At 37.9% G+C, this 14,517-nt stretch overlaps 1 protein-coding gene across 1 annotated transcript; it reads right to left on the bottom strand.

Annotated features, from left to right (window-relative positions):
- Positions 1-9,874: 9,874 nt before the first annotated feature.
- On the bottom strand, positions 9,875-12,083 carry LOC108998690 (proline-rich extensin-like protein EPR1). The gene is made up of 2 exons (XM_035685647.1): positions 9,975-12,083; positions 9,875-9,895 (listed from the first exon to the last, which is right to left on the bottom strand). The coding sequence occupies exon 1, from the start codon at positions 12,020-12,022 to the stop codon at positions 10,037-10,039; it is 1,986 nt and encodes a 661-aa protein (XP_035541540.1). The 5' UTR covers positions 12,023-12,083; the 3' UTR covers positions 9,875-9,895; positions 9,975-10,036.
- Positions 12,084-14,517: the final 2,434 nt, after the last annotated feature.

Genomic DNA, 14,517 nt, shown 5'->3' with positions numbered 1-14,517 from the left:
AATTAAATTAAATTAAAAGAAAAAGTCTCGAGAAGCTTTTGAATGGTTAATTTAGACTACATTTAGATATTGAGATTAATTGAGTTAAGTTATTAGTAGTAATATTTTGTAAGTCCTATTGAGATGAATTTAATTTTTTTAAGTTGAAATATATAAAATAAGTTGAGATGAATTTAACTTTTTTATAAAAAATTGAAAAAATAATAGATTACATCAATGATTAGTTTGAGATGAGTTGACTTTAGTTCAATAACCAAACATAAATATATAGATTAGTTCAGAAAATTTATAGGCCATGGTCCCGCTAGCTTAATTTATCCGATTGAGGAAACCAAAAGACAGTACTCTTAGATAGCTTGCGTGCTTGGACGAACAAGTTGGGACTGGTATGGAATATGTATACAAACTGCCACTTAAAGCATCATTCATTCCTGTACGATTTTATATGCCATATTCATGAACTTGCCTCGAACGGACTGCTTTGGATTGATGCTGAACGATACATGCCATCATTGAGAAGACCCATCGAGAGTGGGCATTGAATGTGTAATTGTTGTTTTTAACATTTTTTAGATCCTTTAAAATATTTTTAAAAAAAATTACAAACTCATTAAAAAAATAATTCCTTAATTATTAATTAAAAAAAAAAAACAATCTGTAGCATTTCTTGGTGGATTTACTGATCAGTAGGACTAGAATTTAAATCCTATATGCTAATAAACCAATTACCTCGATGGGAGTATATAAGAAGGAAAGAAAAAAAAAAAAATCTGCAAATTTCAAGGTCTTTAGGTAGGTTCGGATGTGCTGCTCAAAGATTCTATTATGCAATTCAAGTAGGTGTTTGTAAAAAGATTACCAACATTATATATCTTCTTATATATAAAAGCGTCAATGAAAAAAATAACATTGTTTTTCGTCTCACATTATTTTTCCAATTTTGCCCTTCTTTTTTGGTGTTTTTTCTTTTTTATCCCTACTTTTTTTATATTTTGTTTGTACCTTTACAATTTTATCCCTCTTTTTTGTTTGTTTACCCTTTTTGTCCCTCGGTTTGTTTTTTTTTTATTCGTGGTTTTATGTTTTTGCTCCTTAGTTCCATTAGCAACAACTTCTTGACCATTTTTTTCCTTCCCAATCAGATGTAAAGAAAAAAAAAATTCTGTTTAGAGGATTGGAGATACAGAAAGGGTAAATCTTAGATCATACGCATATATTAAATTAAACCAAACTCAAAATAATCTTCAAAAAATATGTACAGTTCTAAAAAAAAAAAATTAATTCGTTCTGCAAATCCAAACAAAATGCCGTCGAATTTATATAAATTCAGTAAATAAATCATACTCACTCAGATTAAAAAACCATTACAAAAAATATCACTCTGATTTTTCTCACACCATTACAAAAAATACCACTTGGATTTGTATAGAAATAAACAGAATCAGAAAGGAAATCGTACCCATTTTGTCACTTCTCCAATACTCATTCGATGGGCTGCCATGAAAATGCCCATTTATAATATTAACGATAAATAAATAAAACTCTGCCATCGAAAGATTCAAATAAAAAAAGAAGAAGAATTACGGGAAGGAGGAAGAAGAAAGCCTTTGATTATTCAAATTTTAAGTCAGCAAACCAATGGTAGACCGTGTGGTAGACACAATCAAAAGTGCCGTGTTCTCTAATGAGAAGTCCGAACACCACTCGGCAACTTAGAAACTGCCAACTTTGACTTCAGCCAACCAGATCCACCACGCATGGCATCCCTTTCTTCTTCTTCGAAAGACCCCGCCCTATTCCTCCTTTTTTCTTCACTATGTTTCCTCAACCAAATGACGAAAAAAATTTGATCTTTTTTCCACGAAAAATTGTTGTCGCAATCGATCTTGGCTCAGCCACCAGGAATCCACCGTCCTCTGCTCATTCTCGACCAGCCACCCACATCTGCCGTCACACCTCCATTTTCCCCCTGTGAGCTTTAAATCCCGTTATCGCATGACTTTCCCTTCTCCAATGAAGGTGTTTTGGTTCTTTTAGTTTTTTGTGCCTTATGTTTCGGATTTCCCTTTTTGATTTTCAGCTTTCCTAAAAGGTGCATGCATGCTTTTTGTTATTACAAAAACACCTTTCAACCCATGGCCCTTGGAATTTCATAGAAGCCTATTGAAGAACCATTTTGAGTAATTATGTTTGTGCCCTTAGGTGTACATGGCAGGTCGTATGTTTTGACCTGGGGTCATTTACATGGGCTGTGCTTAGATTTTAAATGAGACTTGTGTTTTTAAATTAGGTTGGGCCTGGATGTATGTTCATTAAACCGATATGATATAGTTTACTATGCCTTTTTTAATTGAATAAATATTTGGCCTATAGATCTATTTCTTTTTTACAGAAAATACACAAGGGATTTAAAGTATATTTCAAAGTATAGTACTAAGCATTAAATTTATGATTAGCCTATACTATTATGGAGTCTGTTAATTCCATTGTTTATTTTTATAGATTTTTGATAAAATTATTATATTATACCTTAAATAGAAAATCAATGAATATGTTATGAACTTTAAATAATATTACTATCTATTAATCTTAGTATAATCAAATATTTATTAGATTATTTCTATGGTATGATTTTAATTAATTAGAATACCACAAAGCGCTTTTTTAGAAAGTAACAAATTGTGTTTAGTGTTTCGTATAAATTTAGAAACACTTTCTTATTTCCATGATATGAATTTAGAGTTTCGTATAAATAACAAACTGTGAAATTAAATTTTAGAAGCAGAGCTACGGGGTAAGTAATTTGCTTATCCACTAAACTTGTATGAACCTATCACTTCTCTTAATTTTGTATTAGGTTTATTTTAATATGTATAAATATATGACGTGTTTCAACTTTGCATAGATTTCAATTCTCATTTTGTTTTTCATTGCAGAGTGACAGATAGTCACTTTATCTACTTTGATTAAGGATAATTCAACTCATTTCAAATCAATCATTGATGAAACTTAGATCCTATTTGAATAATAAGTTGATCTCTTTTCATCTCATCTAATCATTACAATTTTTTTAAACTTTCAAAGAAAATATAATAAAAGATGCCTTTTTATTTTTTAGCCAGGTGCTGTGCAAGGGGCATACGTGCCTTGCACGTAGCTCCTCACTAGTACTATATATATACCACTAAAGTTGCCTTGGTTATGGTTTCTTACGTATGATCAAACATGGTGGAAGGGCTTTTGTGATGCCCCAGGTTCCGCTTGGGATCATACGGACATCTGAGGCATCGGGACATGCAACACAAGGTTACTTGCTCCCGTTCATGACATATAAGATGCAATGTTTCTAACATACCTATAGCATTATGCAATATTCACAGCGGATAATTTTTTTTTGAACAATACTATGCACCAAACTTATAATATCCCAAATAGTTAAAATATAATCCATGCATACTTAACAAAATAAACATCCACGATTACAACACGGTTCTCATAAGGTGTAATCTCAAAACAACGGAGACCTGGCTCCATAATTACATTGTCAAAATACATTATTGGGCTAGTTCGTTGAGTAACTTGCGTAACTTGACTAACAATGTCGAAATACTATCCAAAGACCTAACTATGGAAGCTGCAAGCTCTGTGTTGCGTCTACGGCGTCTAGTCAACCTCCTCCAGTTTGCTAGTGTCTGCTCCTTGCTCTGATCTTGACACATCGTCTATCTTTCGGAGGGAATGGTAGTTGGGACTACCATGACTGAGATTTGATTACAAATTTCAACAAGTTAACAAGAAACTTCTATACAGGTTAATGATGCATGGATGACAGTAAAAGTATGAATGCATAATCAAAGTCGTAAGTAAGCATAGCATAACTTGACATATAACATGACATAAATGACATAACTTGAACTGAACTGAAACTTAGCTTGACGTGACATGAGATTTACGTGAACTTAAAACATAACATAGACTAGCAACATTAGCATGAACGTGAACTTGAAACATAACATAGAGTTGAAACATAGCATGAACATGAATATACATAATTTGAACATGAACTTGAACATAACATGAACCCGAGCTTAACATAACATAAATGTGAACTTGAAACACAATGTGAACGTGAACATAACATAACATGAACGTGAACATAACCTGACATGAATGTGAACTTGAAACATAATATAGACTTGAAACATAGCATGAACGTGAACATACATAACATGAACGTGAACTTAAAACATAACATAACGTGAAACATGACTTGAACATGAAATACATGAACTTGGAATCTTATTCTATAGACTTAATTAATAAAGTGACCATACGGGTACTACACAAGTCCCCTTGAGCCTTGTGTCCCTGCCGATTACTATATCACAACTCATGTATCTATACTAGCTGTGAGTGCTTTAATACGTACTCCACAGTTGCTGTGGCTCCACGTATTCTACGTGTCACAATCGTTGTGTCTCACGTAATGTATGCTCCACAGTTGTTGTGACCCCATACTTCATGCTCCACAGTTGTTGTGGCCATATGAATTGTTTCTGCCACACTTGTGGATACATGCATAATAAATTTAGTACTAAAAAATTCTAAATATTCATATTAACCTATAGTTAAAATATTTTACTTAAATTCAATCCTGAAGTGACCCTAAAAATAATTTTACAATTTCGAATAGACGTTTCGTCCGAAATTATGAAAATAGACTATTGCGCCATAAAATCATAAATAATCAACTGAGTCTAATGGCGTAGACCAAAACACATTTTGACACTTTTAACTACCTCAAATACTTAAACTCATATTTCTAGTATTATAGTGACCCCATACTTCATGCTCCACAGTTGTTGTGGCCATATGAATTGTTTCTGCCACACTTGTGGATACATGCATAATAAATTTAGTACTAAAAAATTCTAAATATTCATATTAACCTATAGTTAAAATATTTTACTTAAATTCAATCCTGAAGTGACCTTAAAAATAATTTTACAATTTCGAATAGACGTTTCGTCCGAAATTATGAAAATAGACTATTGCGCCATAAAATCATAAATAATCAACTGAGTCTAATGGCGTAGACCAAAACACATTTTGACACTTTTAACTACCTCAAATACTTAAACTCATATTTCTAGTATTATAGTGAGTGATAACACTAATTATGTTGACAAACTGAAATCTATGCGATTGGTTGATTCGTAAAAACTTATGGGACTTTCACGAGGATAGAAATTCCCATAGTGAATTTCTGGCAGGCTGTTATAGCTTTAATCCTTTCTCCCTCTCTCGGCCTATTGGGCCATGTTATGGGCCCAAACAATAGTCTGGCCCATGAATCTTGAACTTCGACATATTGATCCACAAAGAGGATAACCACCCCAAAAATCTCAGGAGAAGTTTGAATATTCTCAGCAAGTGAAGTTTGAATATCTCACGACTTGAATTTTAAATGAAAGATCTGGTGGTTATCACGTCCAACAGAAGATATCAAGAGCTCTATTTACATTGCCCAAGTATGACCATGAGGGGATCTTCTTTTCACACTAAGGAAATATCCATACTATACTGGCTTAGGCATTAGAGACGTTCACACGAACCCCCCAAGACATGTCTCTCTTTGGTTGTAGGTGATCATGTGGGAGGAGCTACGAAGTAACGAAACACATGGAATCCTCCTCGATTAATGCTGATAGCATGACATCTATGAAGTCTGGCTCATAGCTTCGTTCATCATTCTTGAGCCTTTTCGCACTATGTTCTTCAACCCATGCAACTTCCTATTAGAGAGTCCAATTCCCATACAACATGTGTGAGGGAGGCAGCCCCCCCCCCCCTGCATCGGGCTAAGCCACGTGAGCCCAGCCCAGAGGGATAGATGGGCCATGGGATGCCCAAGCAGAAGGGAATCAGAAAGCCCAGAAAGAAGTAGCAAAGTAGCACGCATGGGACGTGGACCCATGAGTCAGAAGGCTTGACACCTCTATTGGCCAATAATCCATATACGCAGGGTCAGGGACAACCTTGGTTCCTGGACACCTTGGTTGGACAGACCTAGAAGGTGGGCATGCCAGGCAGAGACCACGTCACATTTAATGAAGGTTGGAGATGGACACGCCATGACATGTACCTTGGACTGTTAGCAGTTGCCACAATCAGGCACGGATGACCTGTTGTGTGGTAAAACATTGGAAGAGGACATGGCCTAAGTATGGAGCGACATCACCACGATCAGCTTGCCAGAGGACCACCACGACCAAGTATATAAACCCCTGCCCCTCGCCCCTTCCCCCTCAGTGGCATAAAAATCTCTAAGTACTTTCATTAGAGCTCTCTTAAATCACAGACTGAGAACCCAAATTGACCTAGGCATCGAAGTTGTTTCTCATCATCCCGAGCCCTCATTCCTCCATATTCGTAAGAACAAATTGACCCATCACGGAGTTGCTCAGGATGTGAAACACAAATTAATCCATCGCGGAGTTGCCTGGGCCACCGTGGGAAGGGTCAAGGATGATAGGGGCCGCGAACTACCCTACCCATGGAATGCTGATCACCTATCATAATCTTACCTATGAATGTATCAAATGTGTTTTAGGAATGAAGTATGAACGTTCACTTTAAATTGTCTTTGTCAAAGCTGGAAGCCAAGATGCCGAGTCCTTAGACTCACCACGAAGAAGTGGTCGGGCCAGAACCTCCCGAGCTCTACCCAAATGGCCAGTTAGACACAAGTCCCTTGACTAACCGACCTTCGTGACCAATAAGCTGAGTTACATGACTCGCCTTGAAGAAGTGGTTGGGCTAGTGCATCCTGAGCTCTACCCAAATGGCCAGTTGGACACAAGTCCCTCAACTTGACAAACTTGTGACCGATAAACTGAGTCCCAAGACTCACCACGAAGAAATGGTAGGGCCAGAGCATCCCGAGCTCTGTCCAAATGACCAGTAGAACACGAGTCCCTCGAATTTCCGAACTTCTTGATCGATAAGTCGAGTCCCTTGACTGGCCACGAAGAAGTGGTCGGGCCAGATCATCTCGATCTCTGCCCAAATGACCAGTTGGACACAAGTCCCTCGACTTGCCAAACTTCGTAATCGATAAGTCGAGTCCATTGACTTGCCATGGAGAAGTGGGTCAGGCCAGAGCATCCCGAGCTCTACCAGAATGACCAGTCGAATACAAGTCCCTCAATTTGGCAACCTTCGTGAACGATAAGTTGAGTCCTTAGACTCGCCACAAAGAAGCTGTCGGGCCCTAACATCTTGAGCTCATCTCAAATGGTCAGTTGGACCCAAGTCCCTCGACTTGCTGACATTCATGACCAATAAGACGAGTCTCTTGACTCGCCATGAAGAAGTGGTCAAGCCAAAACATCTCGAGCTATGGCCAATCGGACACAAGTTCATTGACTTGCCGAACTTCGTGACCAATAAACTGAGTCCCTAGACTCTCCAAGAAGAAGTGGTCGGGCCAAAGCATCCCGAGCTATGCCCAAATGAACAATTAGATACAAGTCCCTCGACTTGCCGAACTTTGTGACCGATAAGCTGAGTCCCTTAGCTTGCCACAGAAAAGTGGTCGGGCAAGAGCATCTCGAGCTCTGCCTAAATGACCAGTTAGACACAAGTCCCTCGACTTGTCGACCTTTGTGAACAATAAGCCGAGTTCCTAGACATGCCACGAAGAAGCGGTTAAGCCCAAGCATCCTGAGCTAATCCCAAATGGCCTGTCAGACACAAATCCCTCGACTTGCCAACCTTCGTGACCAATAAGCCAAGTGCCGACCTTCATGAACAATAAGTCGAGTCCCTAGAAATTTTCACCAGTAATTAAACCCTCTACTATTCGTTTAATTTTGGCACTAGCTGTTAATTTCCACTAGCCTATTCATCAGCTAGATGTCTCTAATGCATTCTTGCATTGCATATTGGATGAAGAGGTATTCGTGGAGCAATCAAAGGGATTTATTGATAAATCTCAACCTGATTTTGTTTGTAGATTACATAAGTCTCTATATGGACTAAAACAAGCTCAAAGAGCTTGGTTTTGAAGACTCTCTCAGCAACTGACTTAATATGGATTTCTTGAATTATCAGTTGATACATCTCTATTTATTTTTGCAAATAATAACTTACAATTATTTGTTCTTGTATACGTAGATGACATTATCGTGACATGATCAAATAAGCAGGCAATACATCACTTTATTGCTCAACTCACAATTTAAACTCAAATACCTCAAGAATTTGAGTTACTTCTTAGGTGTTCAAGCATGACGTGATTCAAATGGCCTTCACTTGAGACAAAGCAAATATATCACTGATCTATTGAATAAAACAGACATGGCTGGAGCAAAACCATTGTCATCTTTAACAGTTTCTAGAAAGAAGTTGACATATCAAGAAGGATTACTACTTAAAGATCCTAGTAAATACCGAATGGTTGTTGGAGCACTTTAATATTGCACCATTTCCAGACCTAATATTTCCTATATTGTTAATCAATTATGCATTCCCCATGAGGACACTGGATAACTCTCAAGCGTGTTCTAAGATATCTCAAAGGGACAATTGATTATGGTCTTTATTACACACCATCAACCATAGAGATAAATGCATATTGTGATTTTGATTGGGTAGGCAATCTAGATGACAGACGTAGCAGCAGTGGGTATGGAATTTTTCTAGGCAAAAACTTGATCTCTTGGAGTGCTAAAAGCCAAAATGTGGTCTTTCGTTCAAGTGTAGAAGCAGAATACAGGCCCCTTGCATTAGTTATTGCTGAACTCTATTGGATGAGAATGTTACTTAGAGAATTAAATATTGTTCTAGCTAAATGTCCAGTAATTTGGTGTAACAATATAGGAGCCATTGAATTAGCTTTTAATCCAGTCTTCCATGCTAGAACAAAACATATTGAAGTGGACTACCACTTTGTGAGAGAAAATGTGGTAAATAGAGATGTTCAAGACTGTCATATTTCAATAGAAGACAAAATAGCAGACATTTTTACTTAGGGACATACAACATTGAGGTTTAAATTTCTAAGGTCCAAACTGATGATCTGCTTAGTTCCCATTAGTTTGTAGGGGTGTTAGCTTGACTGAGTATATAGAGAAAACAGAAGATCCCGAGATTGCAACAATGTGAAAATAGAATTGTAAATAATTGATTTTTGATTTTTGAATTAGTTTGTTAAGATAGTATTTTACATATCCTTGTAAATTTGGATTCCTTTTGTAACAAACAGCTTGATACAACTCTATAAATATACAAACTCTTTTAGTGAGTAAGGTATCAAAACCTACTCCATCATATTTTCTGTTTTATCTTACACATAATAGTATATATATTCAGTATTTGCAATATGCACACTATTTACATAAATGTTATTTCTTGAGGACAATATTGTTAAGTTTCATATTGCAAAAGCCGTTCTTGAGTGGAAATCAATATTTTTCTAAGAGACAGATTCAAAAGCGTCTAGCTTACTGTCTAACTAGAGAACCCCTCTCTTTGATTAATCTCTTTCATTTTTTCAATAGAAATTATGTAATACGGTCGAGAGCGATATTGAGAGACAACGACATCAACCATAAATTGAATATATATGAATAGATCGATGGCCCAATCAATAAAAACTAAGAAAATGCATCTACATGATGCATTGATGAACAAATATTATGTAACCATCGTTTCATTATATCAAGTCAATAAAATACGTTTATATATTGCACAAGAGCTGCCAGGCATATCATATCTCGATTGTCTTGAACGGTTGCCTTGATTGGCATTGAGTTATAACGAAAAACCAAAGCTCGATAATAGAGTCTGAGTACTTCAGCAACAATTATTCTTTTATCAGTTTATAAGGTACCTATAAAAAATAGTAAAAATTATCATAATTAATGATGGGTTAGAGAAAAGGAAGGAAAAAAAGACCGTTACACACTTACATAATCTCATAGAAATTGTGATTTGTTTAGTAAATGATGTGAGGTCTTAGGTACTGGTAGTCTTAAGTACGAGGAGATGAGCTTGATGGTGGAGGTGGAGATTTGTAGCGGGGTGGAGGCGGAGATGGAGAAGGTGGTGGGGGGGATTTGTAGTGAGGTGGAGGAGGAGATGGATGAGGTGGTTGAGGAGATTTGTTACGAGGTGGGGGAGGAGGTGGTGGTGGAGACTTGTTATGGGGTGGGGGAGGAGATGTCAGAGGTGGTGGTGGAGATTTGTTACGGGGTGGGGGAGGAGATGGATGAGGTGGTGGTGGCAGAGATTTGTAATGGGCTGGGGGAGGAGATGGGGGAGGAGATGGAGGAGTTGGTGGTGGCAGAGATTTGTAATGGGGTGGAGGAGGAGATGGAGGAGGTGGTGGTGGAGTTTTGTAACGGGGTGGAGGAGGTGGTGGTGGAGATTTGTAATTAGGTGGAGTAGGGGATGGTGGAGGTAGTGGTGGAAACTTGTAACTGGGTGGGGGAGGAGATAAAGGAGGTGGTGGTGGTGAAGATCGTGGGGGTGGTGATGGTGATTGGTGAACATATGGAGGTGGAGGTTCTAATGGTGATGGGGATGGAGAAGAAGGTAAGGATGGGAATGTGGATATGGATGGAGATGGGGACGGAGATAAAGAAGGAGAGGTGGATGGGGATGGAGATTGAGATGACAAGGGTGGTGGCAGTGGAGTTATGGGTGAGGATGGGGATGAAGATGGTGAGGAGGATGGAGATGGAGATGGCAAAGGTTGTGATTGTGATTCATTTACATGTGATGGGGATGGGGATAAAACTTGGGATGGAGATGGGGATGGAGGTAGAGATGGAGTTGCAGATGGGGATGGAGATGGAGAAGAGGATAAAGATGGAGAAGGGGTTGGTATTCGTTCATTGACAAGTGGTGTGAATGGGGATGGAGATAGATATGGAGGTTTTGATGATGATGGAGATGAAGATGGGGATGAGGATGGAAAGGGAGGTAAGGATGGGGATGAAGAAGGTGGTAATAGTGAAGATGTGGATGGGGGTGGATATGAAGAAGAAGAAGATGGAGGTGTGGATGGGGATGGGGATGTGAAAGGAGATAGAGACAAAGATGGAGAAGGTGGTGGCAATGGCTCATAGACAGGTGATGGGGATAAAGATGGAGACCATGGTGGTAGCGATGGGGATAGAGAAGAAGATGGACTTGGAGATATAGGTGTTGACGATAATGGAAATGGAGAAGGAGAAGGTGCTAGAGGTGCTTCATTGCCAGGTGATGGGGATGAAGATGGAGATGGAGAAGGTGGTGGTAATGGCTCATTGACAGGTGATGGGGATATAGATGGAGATAGAGATGGTGGTGGTAGTGGGAATGTAGATGGAGATAAGGAAGAAGATGGAGTTGGAGATAGAGGTGTGGATGGGAATGAAGATGGAGATGGAGAAGGTGGTAGTAGTAGTTTGTTGCCAGGTAATGAGGATGAGGATGGTGAAGGGGAAAGAGTTGGAGAAGGTGGTGGCAGTGGCTCATTGACAGGTGATGGGGATATAGACGGAGATAGAGATGGAGACAATGGTGACAACAATGATGTAGATGGGGATAGAGAAGAGGATAGAGCTGGAGATGGAGGTATGGATGAGAATGGAGATGGAGAAGGTTGTAATGGTGGTTCACTGCTAGGTGATAAGGATGATGATGGAGATGAGGATGGAGTTGGAGTTGGAGGTGAAAGAGGGGGAGGTGGTGATGATAGTGGCGGAGGAGATTTAGAAACATAAGGAGGAGGAGGAGACTTTTGGCTATCCAACTGTGGTGGAGGAAGGGAGTTTTGGTGGTTTGGCATTGGCGGTGGTTGCCTATGATTGTCGAACGGTGGTAGTGGGTATGGGACTGTTATTGGTGGTCGTCTTATTTGGTTAGGAGGAGGAGAGTGGACAAAATAAGGCTCGTCAATGGCTGCTACTATATTGGTGGCTAACAAGAACAATCCCAATGCATAGACCAGGTAAAGCCATAGATTGGCCATTTTTCAAGCCAACACTTGCAAAGTCCCACAGTTGGGGGGCTTCTATGCCTTGAGAATATATTCAGATCAAGTACATGTGAATGAGCATCAAGATGCTCTCAATTTATAAAGACCCATCCCTTTAGAGAGCATTGCATGCATTTTGTTTAACATTGTGTACGCATGAAGTTTCCATCCTCTAACTAACCTATCATCTACCATTGATTTATTGGCCCTCCCATTTTTTTTATTCTTTACAAATAAATTGGGGTTAATGGAATATGACTCCCGCCTCTAAGCATTACTTATGTTTTGAAAGTCTACATAGTAACTATGGAGGTAAGTTAGTTTGAGTTTGAAAACAGGGAGGGGTTCGATCTCAATTTCTTTAATAAACTTTACATTTTCATTCAAGTATTGGCTTATAAGATCTATTTTCCGTGTCTTCTTTTAGATTCTCAAATAAGAGATTTTTGTTGGCTCGACAATGCCCATCAACATGACTGATATCCGCCAAAAACACAGTAAAGGGAAAGTTAAGTTTTATGGTTTGAACACATTTTTCAGAAACTAGAACCCTTTGGCGGAAAAAAAAAACACATTTAATTCAACTTCTTTCTACGTACAACTCATAACACTTCTATTAATTGTACTTTCACTCCCTTCAATTAGGAGAACACATTAATTAAAGTTGGGGCTGAAACTCGTGCATGCATCTACGAGAACATGACATTTAAGTTGCATCAACTAAACTGTATCTTAATTTAACCACCGCCCTTCAAGCATGCTTAATTTTACATAAACAAAGAACTTGATCAATATATAATAATAACGATGATAATTCATTTTTTAAATGAGTTAAAATGAGTTGAGTTTGATTCAATAGACCATGCAAAAGAGATAGCTAGCATGCGTGCTTGGACGAACAAGCTGGGACTGATATAGAATATGTATACAAACTGCAACTAAAGCATCATTAATTCCTGTACGATTTTATATGCCATATTCATGAACTTGCCTCGAACGGACTGCTTTGATTGATGCTGAACGATATATGCTAGAACATGCTATATATACTCATCGAAAACCCATCGAGAGTGGGTATATATCTGTGTATTTTTTTTTCTTTTCTAAATATTTTTTAGATATCCTAAAATATTTTTAAAAAAAATCACAAACTCATTAAAAAATAATTTCTTAACTATTAATTAAAAAAGAAAAAACTACAATCTCTGTAGCCTTTTTCGGTGGGTTTACTCAGTAGGACTAGCATTTTCCTATATGCTAATAAACCAATTACCCCAATGGGATCGTATATATCTGTTTAATTTCTCCATGTACGTACGTCAATAATTCTATCAACTAATAAGCTGCATTAAAAATACATGTCAAAACACAATTATGCATGCCAAATTAATAAAATGGGTGCAAGCATGATTTATGTAATGTGTATATCAAAGTGATTGGTTTAGTACAACGGAATTATATAAGCTGGTCCCAAAGTAGTGGGAAGGTGCATGGCGATGGGTGGTGGGGATGGCGGCGGTGGTCCTGTACTGGGCATTAAAAACTTTAGGGAGGTGGTGGTGATCATGGAGATAGGGGTGGCCGGTGGTTACTTGTAGACATGTTAAGGGGGTGGTGATTTATAATTATAAGAGAAGTGACCTATAGATATTAGGAGGTGGAGGCCGTTATGGTAAGAGTACTGATGGAGGTGATTAATTAATAGTCGATGCATGGTATGAAGGAGTTGATGGAGATGGAGGAGGTGTTTGCAATGTAGGCGATACTGATTTGAAATTAAGGAGAGGAGGTGATCGATGGAGGTGCTGAGAGTGCCCCTTTTTATTTTTTATTTATGTCAAAGGAAAGGTATAGAAAACAAAGTGACATGATAGAAATAATTTTTGTTTTTATTATTGGAATGGAGTCTCATGGAAAAAGCATCGACTAACTTTGAAGGTGCACAGACATTTAGTAAAAAGTTTCTCACAAGTTTATCTCAAATAATATAAATGGAAGCTCCTCCAGTTTGACGGCTCATAAGAGCATGAATGTGGAGTTTCCAGCAAGTGTACCTCGAATAACTTAAGGAATAACTTTCCTAATTTGGTATTCCGAGGTATGGATGCAACAATTCGAATCCAGAATACACGATTCGAGAAATAACTATTTTAATTAAAAGGAAATAAGAATTATTGTGATGTTGTCTAGGTTGAATAAGAGCTCTTGTATTCCAAAACTTTTGAAGGACAATCAAACTCAAAGAGTATAGGGATTAACTTTGGCTAAAAACGTACACCGGATTATAATGCTGAAATTATATGTACCAAACAAACAATCAAGGATAAGATTTTTCAATCATTTTCATGCTAAAATATGATATTAACTTAGAAATCACCCCCACAACTTCTCCATCATCAATGGCTCATATAATTTTTATGAACATGTTATTCTTTTGAGTAAAGTTTTGTGGACTTTTTAGAAATAAATATTCCAAACCATAAACACAT

Source organism: Juglans regia, chromosome 14 (assembly GCF_001411555.2).
Source record: "Juglans regia cultivar Chandler chromosome 14, Walnut 2.0, whole genome shotgun sequence".
NCBI lineage: Eukaryota > Viridiplantae > Streptophyta > Magnoliopsida > Fagales > Juglandaceae > Juglans > Juglans regia.
This window is presented reverse-complemented; position numbering and strand designations above follow the sequence as displayed.